At 40.4% G+C, this 23,400-nt stretch overlaps 3 protein-coding genes across 3 annotated transcripts in view; 2 read left to right on the top strand and 1 right to left on the bottom strand.

Moving 5' to 3' along the window:
• Positions 1 to 23,400, top strand: part of LOC121718789 (zinc finger protein 708-like) — a 712,111-nt gene that overhangs the window by 627,351 nt on the left and 61,360 nt on the right. The gene's annotated exons all lie outside the window — the stretch shown is intronic.
• LOC121718898 (zinc finger protein 436-like) lies at positions 1,136 to 22,508 on the top strand. Its single transcript, XM_042104316.1, has 3 exons — positions 1,136 to 1,233; positions 3,617 to 3,937; positions 20,247 to 22,508. Exons 1-3 carry the CDS (start codon positions 1,197 to 1,199, stop codon positions 21,464 to 21,466), a joined length of 1,578 nt encoding a protein of 525 aa, XP_041960250.1. The 5' UTR covers positions 1,136 to 1,196; the 3' UTR covers positions 21,467 to 22,508.
• On the bottom strand, positions 18,151 to 19,487 carry LOC121719005 (E3 SUMO-protein ligase ZBED1-like). The gene is made up of 2 exons (XM_042104503.1): positions 18,681 to 19,487; positions 18,151 to 18,560 (listed from the first exon to the last, which is right to left on the bottom strand). Exons 1-2 carry the CDS (start codon positions 18,812 to 18,814, stop codon positions 18,185 to 18,187), a joined length of 510 nt encoding a protein of 169 aa, XP_041960437.1. The 5' UTR covers positions 18,815 to 19,487; the 3' UTR covers positions 18,151 to 18,184.

The following is a 23,400-nucleotide window of genomic DNA, read 5'->3' as shown; positions in this document are numbered from 1 at the left end:
CTGGGTTAATAACAGCCCAGGTGGATTGAAGAGATAAGCCATTGCAAAGTGTAATCTGTACAGATTCCATGGCAGCTTTAGCCTAGACACAGGTCACTCATCAAGGGAAGACTTGATTATTGAAATAAAATATTTGTTATTGCAGCTCAGAAGTCTTGGAATTTGTGTTCAATTTTGTTGGGTTACAGGCTCATATAGGCATCAAAGGAAATGAAGAGGCGGATAAGATTGCAAAAAAGATGTTGGAAAACAAATATATAGGAATTAATGTTCCAATGGGAAAGGGTGAAGCCAAATCCATAATTAAATCTGAAATTATACAAAAATGGCAAAGAGAATGGGAGACAGAATTTAAGGCTGGACACTACCATAAAATTCAGAAGAATGTGACAGGGAAAAGGGTTACATCACTGAGTTTAAACAGAAGGGAAGAAGTGTTCTATACCAGACTTGGATCAGGACATACAGGTTTGAATTCTACTCTACAGATAATAGGAAAGGGAAATGGTTTATGTATGGAGTGCCAAGACGATGAAGATGTGGAGCATGTACTGTTTACTTGTGAGAAGTATAATGATAATAGAGTGGTCTGGCTGGACATGGAAGGGGAGAACTCAATTCATGACATACTTGAGGAAAAGGGCATGACAAGGGAGAGACTTAAAGCTTTATTTATTTATCTTAATAATACTGGTATAATGAGAAGAGTATAATTATTCTCACTTTCTTTTTTTTCTTTTTTGTTTGAATTAACATAAGCCATGACGTTCATGGTATTACACATTCCTGTACAGTTGGTGGCGGTATACTTAAAAAAAAGTAATCTGCCAAGAAACAGAAGAAGAAGAAGAAGAAGAAAGCAGTGGTGTTTCTGTACCAACAATAATCAAAAACAGCCCTATATTTGAGCGTTCATTCATTCCCCCTCGACGTGGACCGTGAATGGATGGAGGCAAGCAACCAAGAGAATAGAAGACTCGCTGTTTAAAGTCACTGATGATACAGTTGTTTGTAGCCTACATTTTCGTAGCAGCGACCTTTTGAAAACAACTGTTGCTGCTGGTGTCGATTTAGACCACGACTACGACGGACGACCATCGCCTGGTAAGGTGGACTCAATTGCAGAGTTTTGAAGTTTTCGAAACCAATACTTGAGTAGAAGTATAGGCTAGCCTAGATATTTCAGCGAGCAGAAAATGACTCCGGAGGAAAACAACCTAGGGTCTATTTATGGTAAGGTGACCAGATTTCTGAGACAATATCCGTGGATATTTTCAGTTGAGAAGGGTAAAACATGTAATGTTTAATCTTTGTAAGCTTAAAACGGGGACACTGTCCCAGGGCGTCACTAGACTAGAGCTGCACTAGTCCACAAACCCTATATATAGGGGGGTTCGGGGGCATGCTCCCCCGTAAGTAAAGTTGGTATATTTTAAAATGCATCAGTCTGGTGCATTTTTGAAAAGAAATTCAGAGGTTAGACTTAATTATTCTTATCTATAGATGGAAATATTTGTGCTGTAGCCTGTTCTCGCACTTTTTACAATTTTAACCATGCACACACAGGTGGAATAGGCCTAGTTATAATATTGCTATAAGATATAATTATGATATTGCCGAACCACAAAGCATATTTTCTTTATAGTATCACAGTTCAGAAATGGTCCAAAATAGTATTGGCTACATTTTCAGCACTCCATGAAATTATATCCTAGTGGTGGTGTTCAGATAGTTAATCTAGCTAGTTACCTTGGTCATTGTAATGCCTAGGCATATCTTCTTTTTTTCAGTGCTATACCCATATCTGAGAATGTATTAAGTGATAACATTTGTCTCATGTAATAGTATGTGTTGTCAGTCTTATATCAAGAGAAAATAACTCGCGTCTCATGATTTTCCTTATATTTTAGTCGGGTCATTCCACGTCAGTTCAACCAGGGCCCACGCACTTAGGTCTCAAAAAAATCAGAAAAAATTACCAGGTGTACCTATGTTACCCAGGAGACACACTGTAAAATCACTCTTATGTAAGATCAATACTTTCCAAGATACAGCCAGTTTTACAGGGGGAGGGGGGGTGTCGATTTTGTTCGGCCTCTTTTTTTGTCAACAATATGTTCACATCAATATGTTTTATATAGTCACCACACTGCCACCTGTGGTTGTATAGAGTAACCTGTGGTAGCTCTATACAAAACATATTGATGTCAATGGTGCATTTTGCCCATGTTCAGGGTGGAAAGTGAAAAAGAAAGACTTGTCTTATGCAAATCAAGTTGGTGTTTTTGAAAAGAAAAGATCATGGAGAATAAAGAAAAAAATATTTAAAAAAAAATCTTTGTATATTCCCACAAGGTGTTTGGGTGCTCTGAAAATGAGAACCAAAATTATTTTTTAGACTTGTAAAGTCTGCTGTTCAGACCCTGAAGGAATTTATTCTCTGTTCTTTGTTTTTTGTGAGAGTGTTTCTACTTATCTCAGTAAGGAAAATAAATCAAGAGCCTATGTTGAGTACAAATATGTCTTCTGAAGGCTTAAACAGAGCCCAGCCAAAAACTCCAATAAAATTTGTATGAACTTTGAGGGACAGCTATGACCATGCAGGATTATCCAGACCAAACGTGACGATTTTGCTACATACTATTCCTATTTATGTACCAGCATGCAAAATTTGAGCCTCCTAAATGGTTTAGTTCTTGCGCTGTGGGCTTGTTTGACAAAAAAAAGAGGCCGAACAAAATCGACACCCCCCTCCCCCTGTAAAACTGTCTGTATCTTGGAAAGTATTGATCTTACATAAGAGTAATTTTACAGTGTGTCTCCTGGGTAACATAGGTACACATGGTAATTTTTTCAGATTTTTTTTTAACCTAAGTGCGTGGGCCCTGGTTGAATTGACGTGGAATGACCCAGTCTTAATGTCACCTGAAAGCATGCCAGTAGAAATATAGGCTATATTCATATTATAGGTGATTGTCTGGAATCTGGCAATATGAGAACCATTATGGTTAGATGACATAATGAGTCTTGACTGTCATGAAAGAGCGAGCCTTAACATTAGTTTGAGTTCACATATTCAGCCAAGAATAGTTATTTGTTGAGTGATTATTTTCTTATTTTATTTATTTAATGTTTTTTTTTTTTGCATATTGACTCAGCCAGTTAGCTGAGTCAATATACAAGCAAAGTCTACTTCCAGATAGGTGACATATTTTTAAGTTTTCTTTTAATTTCTTTTCCTGCTATTAAGAAACACAATTTTGTCTGTTAAAACCATCTCTAAATGATAAAAAGTAAAAATCATTTTGAGTTAGTATATTCGTATAATATGTCATTTGCCACCGCTGTAAAGTGCTGGAAAAGCTTGAAAATTGACCTTGAAAGTGCTTGAAAAGTGCTTGCATTTGTTGTTGGAATAGGTGTACGAACCCTGATTTAAGCGCTGGTCTAAAAGACAAAGTTAAATTCTTAACTTTGAAAATTAAAACTAACTGAAAGTATTTTTAAGGATTGTATTCATGTAAGAGTAATATTGCTTTATGATATCATTGTCTACATTGTCTAATATTGCTTTATGATATCATTGTCTACAACATATATCTATTTGTTTGTGCAGCATTGATTACAGGAAAGAGAGAACCTTGGACCATGGATGACATGGAGGAAAAGCCGCTGATCTCTGGCTGTAACGAGACTGAAATGCACCAGGTTGACCTGAGATTGATCTTGAAAGAAGACATAAAAGAGGAGGAATATGGTCATATGATATCATGTCCGGTCAAAGATGAAGAAGAAGAAAAGCCCTTTGCAGAACGTCACTGTAAAATTGAAAGAGACGATACCGACGATACAGACTCTAACGATGAAACACTACAGACACCAGCGGAGATTGAAGTGGAGATTGAGGAGGACGAGCAGCACGATTACCAGCTGGAAAGTAAGTCGTGTCAGATATTATCAGCTGGAAAGTAAGTCATTTTAGATATCAGCTGGAAAGTAAGTCCTTTCAGATATTACCAGCTGGAAAGTAAGTCCTTTTAGATGAGCAGCATGATTACCAGCTGGAAAGTAAGTCCTTTTAGATATTATCAGCTGGAAAGTAAGTCCTTTTAGATGAGCAGCACGATTACCAGCTGGAAAGTAAGTCCTTTCAGATATCCCTTTCAGACACGATTCCCATATATTAATCATGTAAAATCTAAATGAGAATCAATGAGGACAAAAATGCAGGTGCACTGGGTGTCATCTAGTAAGTTATAATTGATATTTGGAGTCGAGAGGTTTCACGTTTTTTCAAACTAATCTCAACTTCATGCGTGCATGATTGTTAATTAAATAGACCTGTCTAACCTGACTTCATGAGAATATTAGAAATCGAGGGTCAAAGCCACTGCTTGCTCGTGCTCCCACTATATTCCCCTCCTGCTTTTTCCAATAGCCTATAAGAGAGCCTACACCAATTTTATGGTATCTAGTAGGCTGTGCAAACGATTGCCTTTTTGCATGTTCCAAATGGATGGATTATTGCTTGCCAGTGCAGATGTAAATGTAAACATTTAAATCAGGTTTCTAGGCCAAGTACAGTGGGCAGTGCTTCGACTTGGCCAGCTTCACTCGCGGTATCACGCGACTTTAATTTGTATTTTTCCAGTGAGACGCTGCAACAACCCAAACAACCGGTAGATGGCTCAAGTGAGCAGGGTGTCTCGTAAAAAGAAATGGAGCCTGGAAAACCCTACTTCACTACAGACTTTAGCAGACTGGTTTAGAAATAATTTAATAGCCAGAAATATGCCTGCCCTGCCCTAATAAAGAAATATTTGGTTAACTGCGAGTGAATCCCGTTTGCAGCCGTAGAAGAAACGCAGGACAAATTAAACATTCTGGTTTTCTCCGAGTGCAACGATGATAGACAGACATCATTTGGACAAAATATAAAGCATATTAACCTCCGTTGCTCAGCCAAATGCCTTCCTGTTACGTCCTGTTATCACGGAGTTACAGGCGATAAACGATTTTTGATGGTCACAAGTTTACTTCATCGGTTTATTTATTTTTTTTATTATTAAAGAGTGTTTTTCATTTAAAGGTTTGACTTCGTGCTTATTCAGTAGAGCATTTAGTGCTCTCCCCAATCCCAGACGTTCACATTGCATGTTTGTTTGTAATGGATGCAACCGCGAGATAGGCTATGCGTTTGATGGCAATGAGTTGTTGAACCAAGACATATAGCCCAGCAGCAATCTAGGGACTGTTCGTTATTTATTGAAGGGGCCACCGGAGGAATTTTGAGTGCTTCAGTCAAAAGTTGCATGACCCTCTGTTGCCTGCTAGAAATTGTTCAATGACCCTCCGACAGAATTGTTAAAAAAGACATGACCCTCCCCTGCCAATTGTCGCTGTCTTCCGCCCGCGCCACAGCCACACACTGTGATAACGTTCTTAAATCAATCTTTCCCGTGAGCTTGCATGCTACCAGTCCTTCCTTTTCAAATGTGTTGCGCCTGTTTGCACAATTTCACAAACAATCATATGTGATTAATAATATAACAAATAATCCCTGTTCACGGGGACCGAAACAATGCATGCCAACTTTTTCCGTGTTTATCACGTATTTTAACTTTCCCCCGCTGTCTTGCCGTTTTAATGTTTTCCCATAGAATATCCCATATTTTAATACTCTCATAACAGCCCTGCCATCGGGCCTGTCTCTGTGTTGCCCTGTTGCTACCCCTTGCCCTTCCAACGAAACAGATGTCTTCAAATCATCGTTTTCCTTGCTTGAAGGCGAACTTAGAGTGATGTTAACCTATTTAAGTTTAACGGCGTGATTGTCGTGAGAGCGTGTGGGGGTTGTTGGATAGGAAAATGAAACAATCTGTTCAAATTATAAATAACTCCCTACAGGGACATATTTTCTGAGAGGGGTGCTATATTGGTGTCCGGGAGTTTCTCCCCCTAAAAAGTTTTGAAATTCTGATTGCTCCACACCATTTTAATGCAGTTTGAGAGGGACAGAAGAAGCAGCGCCCCTCATACTGTATGTGTGGCTCATGTGACATGTAGGCCTACATGATCTACCTGCTATCACTTCACTATTTGACACTACCCTACATGGAGACATATCTCATGTTATAAATCAAGAAATCATTTCAGAAATTATGTTTTATGCATATGGGTTAGCAGGCTACAATAAATTACCTAATACCTACTTGTCACTAATACCTACTAAATGTAAAGGACACAGAATAGTGACAGAACTGTAAGCTCAAATTCAAAAACGTTTGAAGTTTGAACCCAAACATATGCAAAGGGAATATAAATAAATTGTGTTGCATATAGCCAGCTTAATTAATGTCAATTTAAAGATTATGATTAGCAGTTATATGCTTTTTTCATTGATAGTTACAGGAAGCTACGTTGTTAAACTATTGTTGTTTCTAGTCCACGTTACCTCCAGTTTCACTTGCTGCAGGGACGCACACATTGCATGAGCGCTCATAAGCGTATTTGAGTTATACATGCTGGAAATCTTAGTTCTCAGATGTAGAACTCAAATGTGTCTTGACGCCGCCGTTTGTAAGATCAAAATAAGATGTTCTAAATGGAACGCGATCGTATTTAAGACATTACAGTAAGATCTCGAGTAGATGTAGCACTACGACACACATTGACAGTGAAATGCCGCAGACGTTTAATCATATCAAATAAGATGTTCTAAATGGAACGCGATGTAATTAAGCTGTTCAGATCTTTTCCAAGCGTCTTGGAGACGTGTGTGTGCTGACAGGGCTATGTGTATATAGTTGATGACACCAAATTAATAAGTATTCCTGATTGGGGAAACTTTCAGCCTAGTTTATTTTTTTCAGTCCGGTTCCATACCATTCAATCTTGCTGCAAATGATCAGACGTGTGAAGCACCGGGCATAACTTAATTCGCGGCTACGTGGACCAGTAGGTTAATTGTTGAGGAGGCCCATAGTTTAAGAAAAGCTGCAGATCATAGACAGAGAAAGCATAATGCTCTGAGAACAGTACCGCTTTCACTTTAACTCCCTGCATTTCTACATTGTGACAAAAACTGTCAGTCAGACAGTGAATTTTGGATTACTAAATTAGCATAATGCGGAAACGATTATCATTTCAATTCTACCTGAAATCTGCTCACTGTAGAGTGCAGACGTTATAATGCAGACCCAAGCAGCAGCACAGCCTTGAAAGACGCACACTTAGAATTTGATCAGAGCGGCGCTGGTTCTTCACTGGCTAACTTGATGTGATTGGCTGGATGACCGTTCAATCAAATCAACAGACCTATTTGTGTCAGTCTGTGTGTGCGTTATGGTATATACGGTGCCAACTCTTTAAGGGAGCGTTTATTTCCATATTTTACTTTCATTTTAATCTGACAGAAAGTGTGGGGGATAGAATCGTGTTCCAGCAAAAGTGTGTACGTTATAACACCCACATCCCCCACGCTTGCTACGCGCCTGGTTGCATCAGTTTTCTAATTTTGAAGGTTCTAAAACATTATTATGCTTCACTGAATCCTTCTTGCGCCTGCTTATGTCTACGTGCGCACCTGAGGCTACTCAGCTACAAGAGAAAGAATTTCCCCTGTTTGTATGTTCACTGCAAGTTGGCCTACCATAACTTACCAACTCTGCACTGTAGACCCTAACTGGCTAAATATTTTTCTGTGAAATAAGCAAATGTATTTGTTCAACTTTATGAAGCAGAATTACGCATAGGCTACTTGGAACATAATACATTTGACAAAGGACAGATGTATGTTGCTAGTGACAAAATATTAACTTTCAGTGTTTTACGATGTCTTTGTCATGGGAAGTGTTTTTCCCCATTCATTTATTCTAGGTTACTGTCAGTGACTGCCGTGAGAGAAGCGGGTTCTGTGTTTCGTTCATGTCAGTGACTGACGCGAGAGAAGCGGGGTCTGTGTTGTGTTGTGTTGCGTTGCGTTAATTTATTTTCATTGGGCGTACCGTGCCGTGCCGTCCACAGCTCTTCAGTTCTGACAAAGCCAAAATTACTCCTTTTGAAACAATGAGTGCAGGAAGCGCGTTTGTATGGTTATATTGCTTGACGGGGTGGATCCCAAGCAGCTTTCAGCCATAAGGCTACTTTGAGAACATTTCAATTCACCCGACACTAATATTCAAAATGTTGAAAACTATTTCGGCATAGCCTATAAAGCAGTTTAATTAAATGGAATGTTAGTTGTAAACAAATGAGCTACTTGGTGAGGCTTTGCCTCACAGATGCGCTCGTGCATTAGATGGCAGGAAAAATCTTCACTTCACTTTTTTTTTTCTGCCAACCTTGAGCCGAGCCTCTGATAAGCGCTCAGTGGCCATACAGACAGAACAAGCGGATGACATCAACAACTCAGCTAAACCAAAACACTCTGCACAGGCTGAAACAGAGATATGCCCAACCTCCCCTGCTGTGGGGCCCTCTGATAACCACCCGCTAGCCTCCACTGAAATGCAGACCTTGGAGAAACATAAACAACCAGCTCAACAATGCCAAGCCATGTCCACTGGACAAGATAAGATGGGTGCTGCTAAAATGACTCAAAGTCAATCACTGGCGTCAAACTCCCTGGAATCTCAGCAAACAAATGGATGTGATGAGCATGAGGAGATAGCACCTATCAAAGCTGCTGAGAGGATATCAGAAAGGAAGGGTCATGTTGTAACACCAGTACCAATACCCCTCCCCACCTCCGTCGTCTCCTTGTCACCACAAAGACACAACAACATGGAATACACTACTGGAATACATGCTGAAAGCGGAGCATCTGCAACAAACTTCCCAGAACCTCAGCAGGCAGATGGAGACTCTGGATCAATTTTCAACCCCAACCTCCTTGATTTCCCATCACCACCCACACCCAATCACGTCCCCACCCAATCAAACTCCCCAGGCCACACAGACCCCCCTAATCTCCCATCCCCATCCCCACCCCTTCATCCCACCACCCACTCAAACTCCACAGGATCCCCTGAATACCCATCACCATCCCCACCCAAGCACATGATGTTCCCTGCAAGAATGGAGAGACTGCTACCAGTAGCCATGCAGAGTTTTACTAGCCCAAGATCATTAGCACCAAAGAAGCGAAGGGCACCTCCACCCCCTCGCCCTCCCCCTCCCCGTTTAGAAGGATCTCTTAAGCAGCAGCAACCTCTTAGTTCATTTTCTCAGCTGGCATATAGCATGGAATGTGCAGTGGAAAATACAGATGGCAGCAGCAGGGGACAATTATATGATGACTGTATTGCATGATATTCTCAGGGTCCCTGCAATATAAATGGTATTGACAGTAGTTTTGAGAACATGCCGGGACCCAGTAAGCCCATGACATTCTCTATTCCTGTATTGACAAGAAATAGAACACAAATGCATCGAGCTTATAGGGTAAACCAGTCCAATCTCCTACCCGTACCACATCAACCTCAGATTTCCCCCATGGATCATATTTCCCCAACACTTAAACTAACAAAACTAGCACTCCTAAATATCAGATCTCTTTCAAACAAATCATTCTTAATTCATGATCTAATTTGCACACACAACCTTGATTTTTTACTTTTAACTGAGACATGGTTAGATCAAGCAAACAGTGCTGCTACTCTCATCGAATCAGCTCCCCCAAACTTCAGTTTTTTGAGTGCTACCAGAGCAAATAAAAGAGGTGGGGGGATAGCCACAATTTTCAAGACGTCTTTTCAGTGCAATCAGTCGTCATTCGGTGACTTTACTTCATTTGAATATCTGTGTGCATGCATTAAGTCTTCTCCTCAGATTTTATTACTGACAATTTACAGGCCTCCAAAACATTCAGCTAAAGTTTTTCTTGAAGAGCTAGGTGAACTGCTATCAGTTGTTTGCATAGAGTATGACTGTCTTATTATATCAGGGGATCTAAACTTGCATGTGGATAATCCTGAAAACAATTATGCCAAGGAATTCATTGCACTAATCGATACTTTCTCCCTAACACAGCATGTACAGGGGCCAACACACTCTCTCGGCCATACCCTCGACCTTGTTATCACAAAGGGTCTCGATGTCTCTACAGCTGTTAAAGACCTGGCCTTATCTGATCATTTTTGCGTGTTCTTTGATGTGTCTATGTCCCCACACACTCAAAACACAGCTATGATGGTAAAAAGGAGAATCATAAATGATCAGACAAGTGCTCTCTTTGAGCAAGCACTTTCACTAAAGTCAAGTCAACTGTCAGACTCTGAAGACTTATTTGATCACTTTAATGCAAAAATGGCAAACATTATGGATGACATTGCTCCATTACAATTCAAGAAAGTTAAGGACAAACAGAAAGCACCATGGAGGCAAAATCCAGCAGTTAAACTTCTAAAAAGAGAGTGTAGGAAGACTGAAAGAAAATGGCGTAAATACAAACTTCAGATCCACTATGAAATCCATAAAGAGATGCTCCGCACATATAACTCTGAAATATGCAAAGCAAGACAGTCTTTCTTTTCTAACATTATCAATAGAAGTTCAAATAACACTCGTATTCTATTTTCAACTGTTGATAAGTTAACAAATCCCCCCTCACAATTAGCGCCTGAACTTCTCTCAACTAATAAATGCAATGAGTTTTCATCTTTTTTTAAAGGTAAAATTGACAAAATCAGACTCAACATATCTGCTCAATTACAAATTCAACAACCTGAACTTCCAGCAACAAACAGAGGGAAACTAAACTTGATGTCAGAGTTCAGCTTGATAGACTACGAAACACTTGAAAAAACGGTACAGAATCTCAGCCCTTCCACATGTGTCTTAGACACTCTGCCTACCAATTTCTTCAAAACTGTTTTTCACCTCATAGCGGCGGATGTCCTTCAAATTGTAAATGTATCATTGCTGTCTGGCACTTTTCCTAAGTCACTGAAAACAGCTGTTGTAAAGCCACTTCTCAAGAAGAATAACCTGGATGCCTCCATGCTAAACAATTACAGGCCCATATCCAATCTACCTTTTATTGGCAAAATTATTGAAAAAGTAGTCTTTAATCAATTAACCACCTTCCTAACATCAAATGGGTATTTTGATTACTTTCAGTCTGGTTTTCGGGCAAATCACAGCACTGAAACAGCTCTCATTAAAGTTTCCAATGACATACGCCTCAACACAGATTCAGGTAAAACATCAGTCCTAGTGCTACTGGACCTTAGTGCAGCATTTGACACTGTTGATCACAATATTTTACTACACAGACTAGAACACTGGGTTGGATTTACAGGCATAGTTATCAGCTGGCTAAAATCATATCTACAAGAAAGGAGCTTCTTTGTTGCCATCGGAAACTGTACCTCAACACCAACGTCCTTGACCTGTGGTGTTCCCCAGGGGTCGATCTTGGGGCCACTATTATTCAACCTCTATATGCTCCCACTTGGACAAATCATTCAAAATAATTTGATTTCATATCATAGCTATGCAGATGACACACACATTTACTTAGCTCTATCACCAAACAACTATGGTCCTCTTGAATCTATGTGTCAGTGTATAGAACAAATCAACACCTGGATGTCTCAAAATTTTCTTCAGCTGAACAAAGAAAAAACTGAAGTAATTATATTTGGTAAAAATGAGGAAAGACTTAGGGTTGCCACTCTCCTTGACACAAAAGGGTTGAAGGCAAAGGATACTGTTAAAAACCTTGGTGTATTAATTGACAGTGATCTAAATTTCAACAGCCACATGAAAGCGATAACTAAATCAGCTTTTTACCACCTCAAAAATATTGTCAAACTCAGAGGGCTGATGTCAAAACATGACTTAGAAAAACTCATTCATGCATTTATCTCCAGCAGGGTTGATTACTGCAATGGACTGTTCACAGGCCTTCCTAAAAAGACTATTAAACAGCTTCAGGTGATACAAAATGCAGCAGCTAGGACTCTAACAAAAACTAAAAGAACTGACCACATTACTCCAATTCTTAAGTCCTTGCACTGGCTTCCAGTAAGTCACAGAATTGACTTTAAAGCACTATTACTTGTTTATAAATCAGTAAATGGAGCAGGACCTAAATACTTGTCAGACATGCTTCAGCAGTACACACCTTCTCGTCCTCTCAGGTCCCAGGTGAAAAACCTGCTAGTAAAACCTACAGTTAGAACTAAACATGGTGAAGCAGCTTTTAGCTGCTATGCGGCTCAGCTGTGGAACCAACTTTCGGATGACATTAAAAAGGCCCCAACTGTAGCCAGTTTTAAATCTAGACTTAAGACCAAACTGTTCTCAGACGCTTTCTGCTAACTGTGCCGAGTTACAAATTCTGAATCTGCCTCGATAATTATTCTACTTTGTCTTTTATTACTTTTTTTACTACTTTTGCCTTTGTTTTTGCTTACTAATTATTCTTTATTTTAAATGATTTTACCTTGTGTTTTATGTTTTCCTTTTATTATGATCTTTACCTTTTAACTATTCTTTGACTATATTGCCCTTCTATGCTTTTATTTGTTATTATCGTTTGGTTTTGTTTATGTAAAGCACATTGAATGACCTCTGTGTATGAAATGTGCTATATAAATAAACTTGACTTGACTTGACTTGACTTGACGATAGGCCTATTAACTAACCACCTGATTCACGTTGGCTGGGGGGAAGGGGGGCCATCAGACATTTGTGCCCAGTTATTCCGGCCCTTCCCCCAAAAAATCCCACCTTCCCACCTCTGACAGCTTAAAAGAAGTCAAGAGGACTCCTTACTCACAGACCTATTCACAAACCTGCGGTTTTGAAATCCTATGCAGCTACAGGAGCTTCCAATCGCGAGAAAGCAATTTTGCATTGTAGGCATAACTAACATGCAATAACGCCGCCAACAACAACCAAAACTAGGCTAATCATTGTCAACATGTAAATTAAATGTAACATTATTGCGAATCAAATTAAAATGTTCTCTTTTGCAAACATAGCAGAATAATTGAATAATGTTACAAAGATACTACATCAATCCGTATGTTTCATTAGGCTACTAGGCTATTTGTTTTGCCTTGATTCATTTAGGCTAGGCCTTTTTATTCAGGGGCCGTATTCACAAAGAATTTTAAGGCTAAAAGTAGCTCCTAACTGGCGAATTTAGGAGCAACTCCTAAAAATAATGGGCGTGTCACTCCTAACTTTAGGACTCCTAATTTTTCACAAAAAGTAATTCACGAAGCATTTTAGACCTAAAAGTAGCACCTAAGTCTGGGACAGCTTAAGTCGAGAGGACTCCTAACTCACTAAGACCTATTCATAAACAGCTTTTTGGTGGCATTTTACATTGCGATGTTTTGAAATGCGTAGCCTATGCGCAACAGGAGCTTCCAATCGCGAGGGAACTATTTTGCATTCATAAAAGGGATGCAATAACTCCACCCAAACACAACCAAAACTACTCATTGTTAACATGTAAATGAAATGTAACGTTTCATTGTGAATCAAATTAAAATGTTCTCCTCTTTGCAAACACCCTATGGTGACAGATTAATTTAATAATGTTGCAAAGGTAGGCTACTGAATCAATCCATAGGCCTGTTTCATTAGGCTACTAGGCTATTTGTTTTGCCTTACTCTTTATTCATTTAGGCTAGGCCTTTTTATTCAGTTATTAATCATCTTCCGTCCTTCACACTACTTGTGTAGCGCACGCATTCTCCGACCTGTCACCTGTCACTCATCATCGGAAGAGAGGTGTTTGGAATTCCCGCGTTACAATCGTCAGCCAATCAAGGTGGTCACTTCAGTCAAGCTCGTGCATGAGTAATGACGTCATCCATAGCCACGAAGACTCACTCCTAGTTTAGGAGTTGTCTGAAAGGCTTTGTGAATAACTTTTAAGAGAAAACTCCAAGCTAAAATCTTTAAGTGCGATTTAGGAGTAGCCTACTCCTAGTAGTAAGATAAAAGCCTTTGTGAATAGCCTATACGGCCACAGTTATTAATCATCTTCCGTCCTTGTGTAGCGCACGTATTCTGAGACCTGTCACCTGTCACTCATCATCGTAAGGGAGGTGTTTGGAATCATGCCCGCGTTACAATCATCAGCCAATCAAGGTGGTCACGCTTGCCCATTTACCCAAATTAATGGTCGAATATTACTGATGATCATTGTTATTTAAGAACATGCAGTGTGCTTAGGGTACCAAAAACATCTTGCTCGTAAAAAAGCATCATAACGCACATTCTGGCGGGTCTGTTATTTACTGTAGGCTGCGCAAACCACATGCCTTTATTTTGGGCAAGCCTGCATTCATTCATTCATTCAACCTTTATTTATTCTCGGAGGGTCATTGAGGGAAGCCCTCATTTTCAATGAAGCCGAGATTACAGAAGCGAAGCAAAACGCTCCACAAACAAGACAACATTCGAGGCCTTCTGTTGAAGAATTTTATATAAAGCCTGCGCTTTATAATCCTCCTAATAATCCTATAATTAGTAATCCTCCTGCCCCTGATAGGCCTACCACAGCTGTGGATAGTGTGGAATGTTCAAGTAATAACACAATCCAATGTGTGTCTCAATTGTCCCCCGCTGACCACCTCACACATTTCTCTAGATTTTGCAACAAACTTACATGACACAATGCCATAAAATATGCCAGTTTTAGGACACAGAATAATGTTTGTAATGATACCAGGTAGGCCTACGTTTAACAGTAACAAGTGTAATGAGCTATTCATTGTCGAAGGTGCATGGTGAAATTCTTACTTTGGAAAACAAACATTTGCCGATATCATCGCCGATCATCAGAATATTGCAACAGATTCTGTGTTCTGGACTGCAGGTAACTTGTTAAGCCAGTGGTTCTCAAACTTTTATTTCATTCCCCACTTTGATGAAGGGGCATGACTGATGATAGTGGAGATAACGTGTTATCCCGAGGCTTTTGTAAGTCAGCATCTTCGACGGTATTAAAAATATAAGTTTTCGATGTCCCAAACGGAGAGCCATACTTTATTGTTTTTAACGATCTCTATGCTACTCACAGAAATGTAGGCATGGGGACATGATGAAGTAGGCTATCCAACTGTCGTGTGTTAAATTATTGTGATTACGAGCCAGTGGTTTTCAAACATGCGTGACTCGGACATCTAATTAAATGCAACAGGCATAGGCTATCGTCCTCGCATTCGCAAAATGAGGACCAGTGTTTTGTCAAATTGCAAATAGCTATTCGTTTTAACGATTTTTTTATGATAGTATGAAGTGCTTTTTGTATAGGCTACTAGGCTATCTTAATCTTGGAATATGGGGAGGGAAGTGCGCGTGTTCTGCAGTCAGCCAAATATGAATGTAATTCTGCGGCATAAAGCAGATGTAGGCCTATTTGTTTATTGTACAGAAAAATAAAAATGACATGTCAAGCAGTCAAGAAGTAGGGCAAATTAAGACACTGTTTTGATTTGTGTAGTTGCGTTACCCCCAACACTGACAATAACATAGACAGCAAATTAAGATATTTTTTCGTTTTGTGGAGCGGCACCAGTAGGCTATCAAAAGCAGATTTCGATTTTCGCTACCACCGTGTAGTCAAACCTTAAGCCATACCCAAGTAGTCTTAATCGAGGTAATGTTTAATTACGATTTATTTTGTTATTGAATTCGTAGGCTGGGATTCCTCTCGGTAACAATTACGTTTAAAGGTAGCCTAGCCTCCTGCTTTTTCAGAAGGGGCGGCAGTCAGGCTACTGACAGAGCGATGTACAGTGGCAGAGCGACGCACAGTGGCTGAAAGTGGTACTAAAGCTTCACGCAGCTTCACGCCTCGTAATGCGCGACTGAAGTGGCCATTTGAATGCGTTGCCCACTGTATACTTGCGTATACAAGGAATTTGGTCTCTGCATTTATCCAATCCGTGAATTAGTAAGCACATAGTGAACACAGTGAGGTGAAGCACACACTAACCCGCAGCAGTGACTTGCCTTGCTACAGTGGTGCTCAGGGAGCAATGAGGGGTTTGGTGCCTTGCTCAACCACTTCCTCCGCCCACATTTTTCCTACTGGTCGGGGACCGAACCTGCAACCCTTTAGTTCCAAGTCCAAAGCCCTAACCAGTAGGCCACAGCTGCCCAAATAAGATAACGCATCATCTCAGCCCGAAAAATGGAGAAGTGTTTTCCAAGACTCAAACAGGCCTGTCCCATGGAGGAAAAGTATTCATTTGAAACTTAAACACACGTGGGGAAACTGAACAGTCCAATAAACTAGTCAATTAAACTACTTAGTTTACAATAATTCCAGGCTTCAACCAGTGCTGCTTTTCATTCAGACTTACAGTATGTGCACATTTATTTATTCGTGTGTTTTTCATGATTGTCTTGACCAAATACCGAGTGGTTAGTGATTTTTGTTTATGTTCCAAAACAAATAGCGTAGCGAAATACAGTTTCTGTCATGTTTTATTTGCCATTTTGTAAAATCCCATTGATTTCTGTTGGAAGACAAATTGCTCGTTGATATTACTGTGGTACCGGAAACGGAAAGAGGGTCTGTTTACATTTGGTTGTAGATAACAATTACCGTTTTCTTTTGAAATATCATAATTATCACAGTTGATTACCGCAGTGTTGAAACCGTGTGTTTAATCCTTCCCAGCTTGAAATGAAACAAAACTGGTACCCTACTGATTCTGTTGTGTAATTGATGGTTTTAACTGCGATTCGGATTAGGCTACACCTGATTTTAAAAGGCGGAACATTTTCACCGCAAAACGTGCTCTGTATCATTTAGTCACTATGTGTTTTTTTTATGTTTGCGTCCACATTAAATCCATTCCGCTCAAGTTATCAGGAGAACAGAGTAGCCTAAAGTTTTATTTTGAACGCTTACTTTGGTCTCACTCTTTGGATCCAAATAACAGAAATAGCAAACTCCAAGTCATGGTAGGGTAAGTTAAGCTATAAGCACATATAAGCCAATTAAACATCTAAAAAGTGAACGGTACACTTTTTGAAACTATTTCGGCTTGTGTAGGCCTATCAGCCTTATTTACATTTGCATGCTACGCTATGGTGTTTAGATGTACGCTACGCTATTATATTTGCTGCTGTATGCTATTGTATTTAGATGTATACTATTGTATTTAGATTATATTGTTCGTTGGTCAGATTGGTGAATGATACGGCTGTAACGCCCCCCCTACCCCCCCCCCCCCCCAAAAAAAAAAGAAAAAGAAAAATTGAGGTTTGTATCGAACCATGGGTCAGAAATTGTCATACAAACCGAATCGCGATGTTAGTGTATTGTTACAGCCCTAGTGAATGACTATCCATTGCGCACAGTCATTTGAACTATGCCTGTTGATCATGCCTCTTGTGCAGTAGAAAATACATAGCGGACTCCCCAGACTAATGTTCAGTCTTAAAAGAATAAACCAATCACATTTAAAGTCTGTCTATCTAGTCTATCTATCTGTCCCTAGTAATTGGACTAGGGCTGTCAATCGATTAAAAAATGTAATCTAATTAATTACATACTCTGTAATTAATTAATCTAAATGAATCGCATATATAATTTTTGCTGTGAAAGTATTTAAAATATTTCAATTCAAATGATTCAATGAATAATCAGCATTAGATACATTAAAGTTCAAAAACTCTTTTATTCACATTTCACGCCTTCAGACGTTTAACATGTGTCATTGTGGCATATGTGTAACACAGTAACGTAGGGGACACAATGAAAATAAATGAACACTCCCCTCAATGTCAACACTTTTTCTCCTGTATGTGCCATAAATAAACTCAGGCAATTCCATTGCTTTTTGTGTAGTTGAGCATACACCTTCAATAAAAATCAACAAAGCAACAATTTTTCAAGTTGTAGTAGACACATCTGCCTCACCTCTACTTCTCCTTCAGCCAGTCACTGAGACAAACTAGCTTCTCTACATTCTCAGAGCTCAAGGCTGCCCTCTTTTTTTGGACTATGTTACCTGCAAGTGAAAAAAGTCTCTCACAAGGAACAGAACTTGCAGGGGCAGCCAGATATTTGCGAGCCAGGACAGACCGCTGTTGATGGGCTCCTGCATGAGTTGCCCACCACTGTAGCGGGCATTCCTCCATGCTAATACTGGGCTCTGCTTTGTAGTGGTTCAGAGCCCTGCTTGGTTCCACCATGTCATCATCTGAGTCTGTGTCTGAAGCAAAGAGAAGGAGGCTTCTCTTTTTCGGTGGCTCTTCTACAGGTTCCTGGGGTAGCCGTACTGGGTTTATTTTGTAGCAGTAACTGAAGGCTGGTCCACACTGCTTCTATATCTCCTTTTTTAAGACACTTCAAGTCCTTGAAGCGGGGGTCTAATGCTGAAGCTATGTTGAGCCATCCATTGTTGAGGTTTGCTTGCCGTTCAGACAGGTCCTTTTTAAAGGCAGTCTTGAATTTTCCAATATAGGCTGGGTCCTCGTCCGAAACTTCCATTGTGTGGTACAGGTGGCAGAGAGCAGGCAACACCACAGAGCAGGAAACATAAGTCTCACCTCCAAGGAGCTCAGTCACATATCTGCAGTGGATGATAAGAGATGCACATTTTGTGTGTGTGTGTGTGTGTGTGTGTGTGTGTGTGTGTGTGTGTGTGTGTGTGTGTGTGCGCGCGTGTGCGTATGTGTGTGTGAGCTTTTACCTGCATGGTTCAAGGATGGTTTTCAGCCTCTGAAGTTTGTCCCACTCAGATGTAGTCAGCATAGTCAGCTTGTGCTTCTGTCTGCTCAGTGTAGCCTTGATAGCCTCCTGGTTCTCGAGGAGACGAGAGATCATGGCGAGTGATGTTCCATCTTGTGGTAACGTCCTGAATCAGACTTTCGGTCACTTGCCCAAGTTGATTTTGCTGCTGGTGGAGCTCCTCTGTATTGGCAGGGCTATGTTTAAAATGTCCCACTATCTTACGACACTTTGCCAATGTGTCACAAAACCCACTGTCTGTGAGGCAAACAGTGATGCTTCTCTGTAACATATGAGCAACACAAGGCATATGCTCATATGGAAGCTTTCTCGCCGCAGCGATCATGTTTCGGGCGCTGTCTGTGCCGACTGTGGTGATCTTTTGTTGAACTCCCCATGCCTGCGCCACGGACAAAAACTGCTGGGCGCAGGCATCGGCGTAATGCCTGGTCTCCGTTTTTAGCATTGCTAACGCAAATGACTGGAGGTTCCACTCACAGTCAATGATGTGTGCCGTAACACCAAGGTAATTGTGATTGCTAACTGAAGTCCAGTGATCCCCTGTCAGCGCGATATGTTCTGCTCCCACCAGTACATCTCCTTTTGTTTTTTTTTTCAGTGTCGTACAGCTGCTGGATTTTTGACATAATTGTGTTTCGTGATGGCGGGTTATATGTCATGTCTGAAGAGGCTATTTGCAAAACCTCTGCTAACCCCCTGTCTTCTATCAATGAAACTGGTCTGCAAGACATTGCGATCCATTTAGCATTGCTCAGGAATTGCTCAGTCGGTCACATACAGATTTGCTTAGTTTACGTTGCAGTGTTTGCTCCAGTGTGGTTTGATGGTGAGGTTGCTAGAGTTTGTATCACAGGACGTGCTAGGTTGTGGTCCTACCTCCGGATTAACTCCTGGATGCTTTGCGCTGATGTGGTACTTAAGAGTTGACGAACTCCGGTGGTAAGCAAATTCCTTTCTGCAGACATTGCAGAAGACTTTACTTTTCTCAACACTTCCATCAGGCCGTTTTTTATAACTAAATGATGCAATCAATGACCCAGGCAGCGCGTTCTCGTCTCCCTCTTTCATTTTAGAGTCTAATCAAAGATTCAACCGTCTCTGGTCTAATGGTGACTGACGAGAACGGTTCCGGGTCAAAGGTCAATATGGAATCGATTAATATGCGTTATTTTTTTTAATCCGTAATTTTTTCTAAAATTAATTTATCGAAATGAACGCGTTATTTTGACAGCCCTAAATTGCACACATCCTTTAAGAATGGAATATTTTGCTGTAGGCTATGGCTGCGTTAGGCTATAGCTTAAATACCTGGGCAGTATTGGCTGCAAATAGCCCATCATTAACACATCGTAGCATGGTGTCCAAAACAGTATGTAGTTGTATCATTAAAGTAACGTGCATATTTGATATTTATGTTTATTTTGATACTCATCGAGTAAAGTTTAATTGTTGAATGTGGAACATGTACTGTATCTGTCATTCTAAGTCTCTATGGTAACTCTTCCAGGTCTACCAGAACACCAACATGTAATGCAGCAGAAGATCAATGGACAGAATGATGAACTCAACCTGCAACTCGAAAGAAGACTGCACCACTGCACAGTCTGCAGGAAGAGCTTTACAGCCCTTACTGAACTTGAGAAACACCAGCAAAAACACGCTACTAGTGTTTCACAAACACAGAGGACAAGCAAATCTCAGATGCTAATTCACACAGGAAAAAAAGCTCATAAATGTGCCTCTTGTGGAAAGGTTTTTCAAGCACTTTCGAAACTTAAGAGTCATATGGTAAGACACAGTGGAGAAAAACCATATAAATGTGTCCAGTGTGGAAAAGCATTGGCTAACCCTTCATATATTAAAATCCACATGCTAACTCACACTGGAGAGAAGCCTCATAAATGTTCCCAGTGTGGAAAGACTTTTAGAACCTCCCAAGATCTTCAGCGGCATAAGTTTACACACACTGGAGAGAAGCGTCATAAATGTGTCCAGTGTGGAAGAGCATTTTCACGCTCTTCTTATCTTAGCAGACACATGCTAACGCACACTGAAGAGAAGCATCATAAATGTTCCCAGTGTGGAAAAGCTTTTTTACTAATTTCAAATCTAATCAAATCCCATATGCAAATTCACACGGGAGAAAAACCTTATAAATGTGCCTCTTGTGGAAAGGGTTTTCAATGGTTTTCAAAACTTAAGGTCCATATGCTGACACACAGTGGAGAGAAGCCGTGTAAATGTGTCCAGTGTGGAAGAGAATTTGCGCACCCTGCATATACTAAAATCCACATGCTAACTCAGACTGGAGAGAAGACTCATAAATGCATCCAGTGTGGAAGAGAATTTGCGCACCCTTCATATCTTAAGAAACACATGCTAACTCACACTGGAGAGAAGCCTCATAAATGTGTCCAGTGTGGAAGAGCATTTGCACACTCTTCATATCTTAGCAAACATAAGCTAACTCACACTGGAGAAAAGCGTCATAAATGTGTTCAGTGTGGAAGACCATTTTCACTAATGAGTAGTCTGAAACGCCATATGCTAGTGCACACTAAAAAAATACTGCACTCTGAGAAAAGAAATACTAGAATTGTACCTTCAGAGGTACCAAAGCTCGTCGCTAGGGCAGCACCCTCAAAGGAACAAAATGTGTACCTTTCAACCGGGTACATATATGTACCCTTACAGTTTGTACCCTTTGGTGGTAAATATGTACCCTAAGGTACAAACTTATATCTTGTACAACTTGTACATTGACCCCAATTTGGACCCCAATTGTACCCTTTTTTCTGAGTGTAGATTTGATTAATTTAATTCTTTCTCGTCTGTGAGTGCAAAAAACTGATGATGCCAATGTGAATTTTCTTATGCTAGTGCACATACTGTAAGGGATAAAAGGTAAAAAGAGATGATTTTTTTTGAAAGAGTTAAAATGGCTGGGAGTTGAAAATAGAGAGTTAAAATTGCAGGGAGTTGAAAAATTCTGTGATAGATTTTATTAATTTAACTCTTTTCCTGTCCGCCAGTGCATAAAACAGTACCTATGTACTGATGATGAAAATGTGAAGTGAATTGAAATTAAAAGTCTGATACCAAAAAACAGTGTGGTGTGCTGGAATCTTATGTGAGGATGTTCAAAGACCCACACCTTTTAAATTAGTTATTTTTAACTTTTGTGCTAATGTTCTACTTAGCTATTGCTAACTTAGTGTTGTAACAACTTTTAGAGGTTGTATCAGAGATTGCAGGCCCAAACATAAATGATCAGTCATCTAATCTTTCCTCTTGATCCGCTAGCTGCCCGCCCCATGAGCAGACCATCAAAAAACCGTGTCTCTGTAGGCAGCCTAGGCCCCAAGATCTGTACACAAAAACAATAGACTGCAACAGTGCTACCATCCACTCAAAACCAAAATAGTGTTCCAACCAATTACCGACGAGATGTGCGTTTAGGAGAGCTTCAATTGCACGAGAGGGAGGGCGAGGGAGTAGCGAGCTAGCTCACAGAAGTGACGTTATCGCGCCATCGCTGATGTATACTTCAAAATGGATACTACACACAATTCATATTTTCTTAAGCATTTGTAAACAATCAGTTATTTTTTGCATCATTTGTAAAGTATTGATCCTTCCTGTTAAGAACACTAACTAACTGTCCCCCTACCAGCTCCTCTCAAAGGAAAGCCTGTCATGCCCCGTGTGAGATCTCAGTCTTTTGTGAGATTCAGTCTTCTGTAATAAACTCCGGGTTTGTTAACTACGTTGTTTGTGCTTCGTTTTATGTGTGGGGGCCTTGAGCAAGCTACTGACGAGGTTTGTATAAGTATAAGTATATACTTTTTTGATCCCGTGAGGGGAAATTTGGTCTCTGCATTTATCCCAATCCGTGAATTAGTGAAACACACACAGCACACAGTGTACACACAGTGAGGTGAAGCACACACTAATCCCGGCGCAGTGAGCTGTCTGCATCAACAGCGGTGCTCAGGGAGCAGTGAGAGGTTAGGTGCCTTGCTCAAGGGCACTTCAGCCGTGCCTACTGGTCGGGGTTCGAACCGGCAACCCACCGGTTACAAGTCCGAAGCGCTAACCAGTAGGCCACGGCTGCCCCTATGCTGCATCCTATGTTAGGATGTTCAGAAACCCACACCTTTTAAACCCCATAACTTATGGCCACATTTTGAGTTTTGGAGCTTTGGACAAGATGGACTATTGTAATCCACTATTAGCTGGATTACCTGCCTGTGTAGTAAGATCGTTACAGCTAATACAGAATGCTGGAGCTCACCTGGTCTTCAATCAGCCAAACAGGACACATTTAACTCCTCTCATAGTTACTCTCCATTGGCCTATAGGACACTGACTGGATCGGCTCCTTATTATTTTAATTCAGTGATCAAGACGTACATCCCCAACCGCCCACTGCGGTCTTCTGAAGAGTGTCTGTTGTGTCGATCAGTCATAAACACTAGGTCAAATTCAGGACTTTCTTCCTGGTTCCATGTTGGTGGAATGAGTTTTCCAGTGCTCTCCGTTCCTGTGATAGTTTTGGGTCTTTTAAGAGGGGTGTAAAGACATATCTGTTCAACATGCACTTAGTTCATTAAGCACTTCTTATGCTTTTTTTTTTATTAGGCTGTTGATTAATTTGACAC

This window comes from Alosa sapidissima, chromosome 9, assembly GCF_018492685.1.
Source record: "Alosa sapidissima isolate fAloSap1 chromosome 9, fAloSap1.pri, whole genome shotgun sequence".
Lineage (NCBI taxonomy): Eukaryota > Metazoa > Chordata > Actinopteri > Clupeiformes > Clupeidae > Alosa > Alosa sapidissima.
This window is presented reverse-complemented; position numbering and strand designations above follow the sequence as displayed.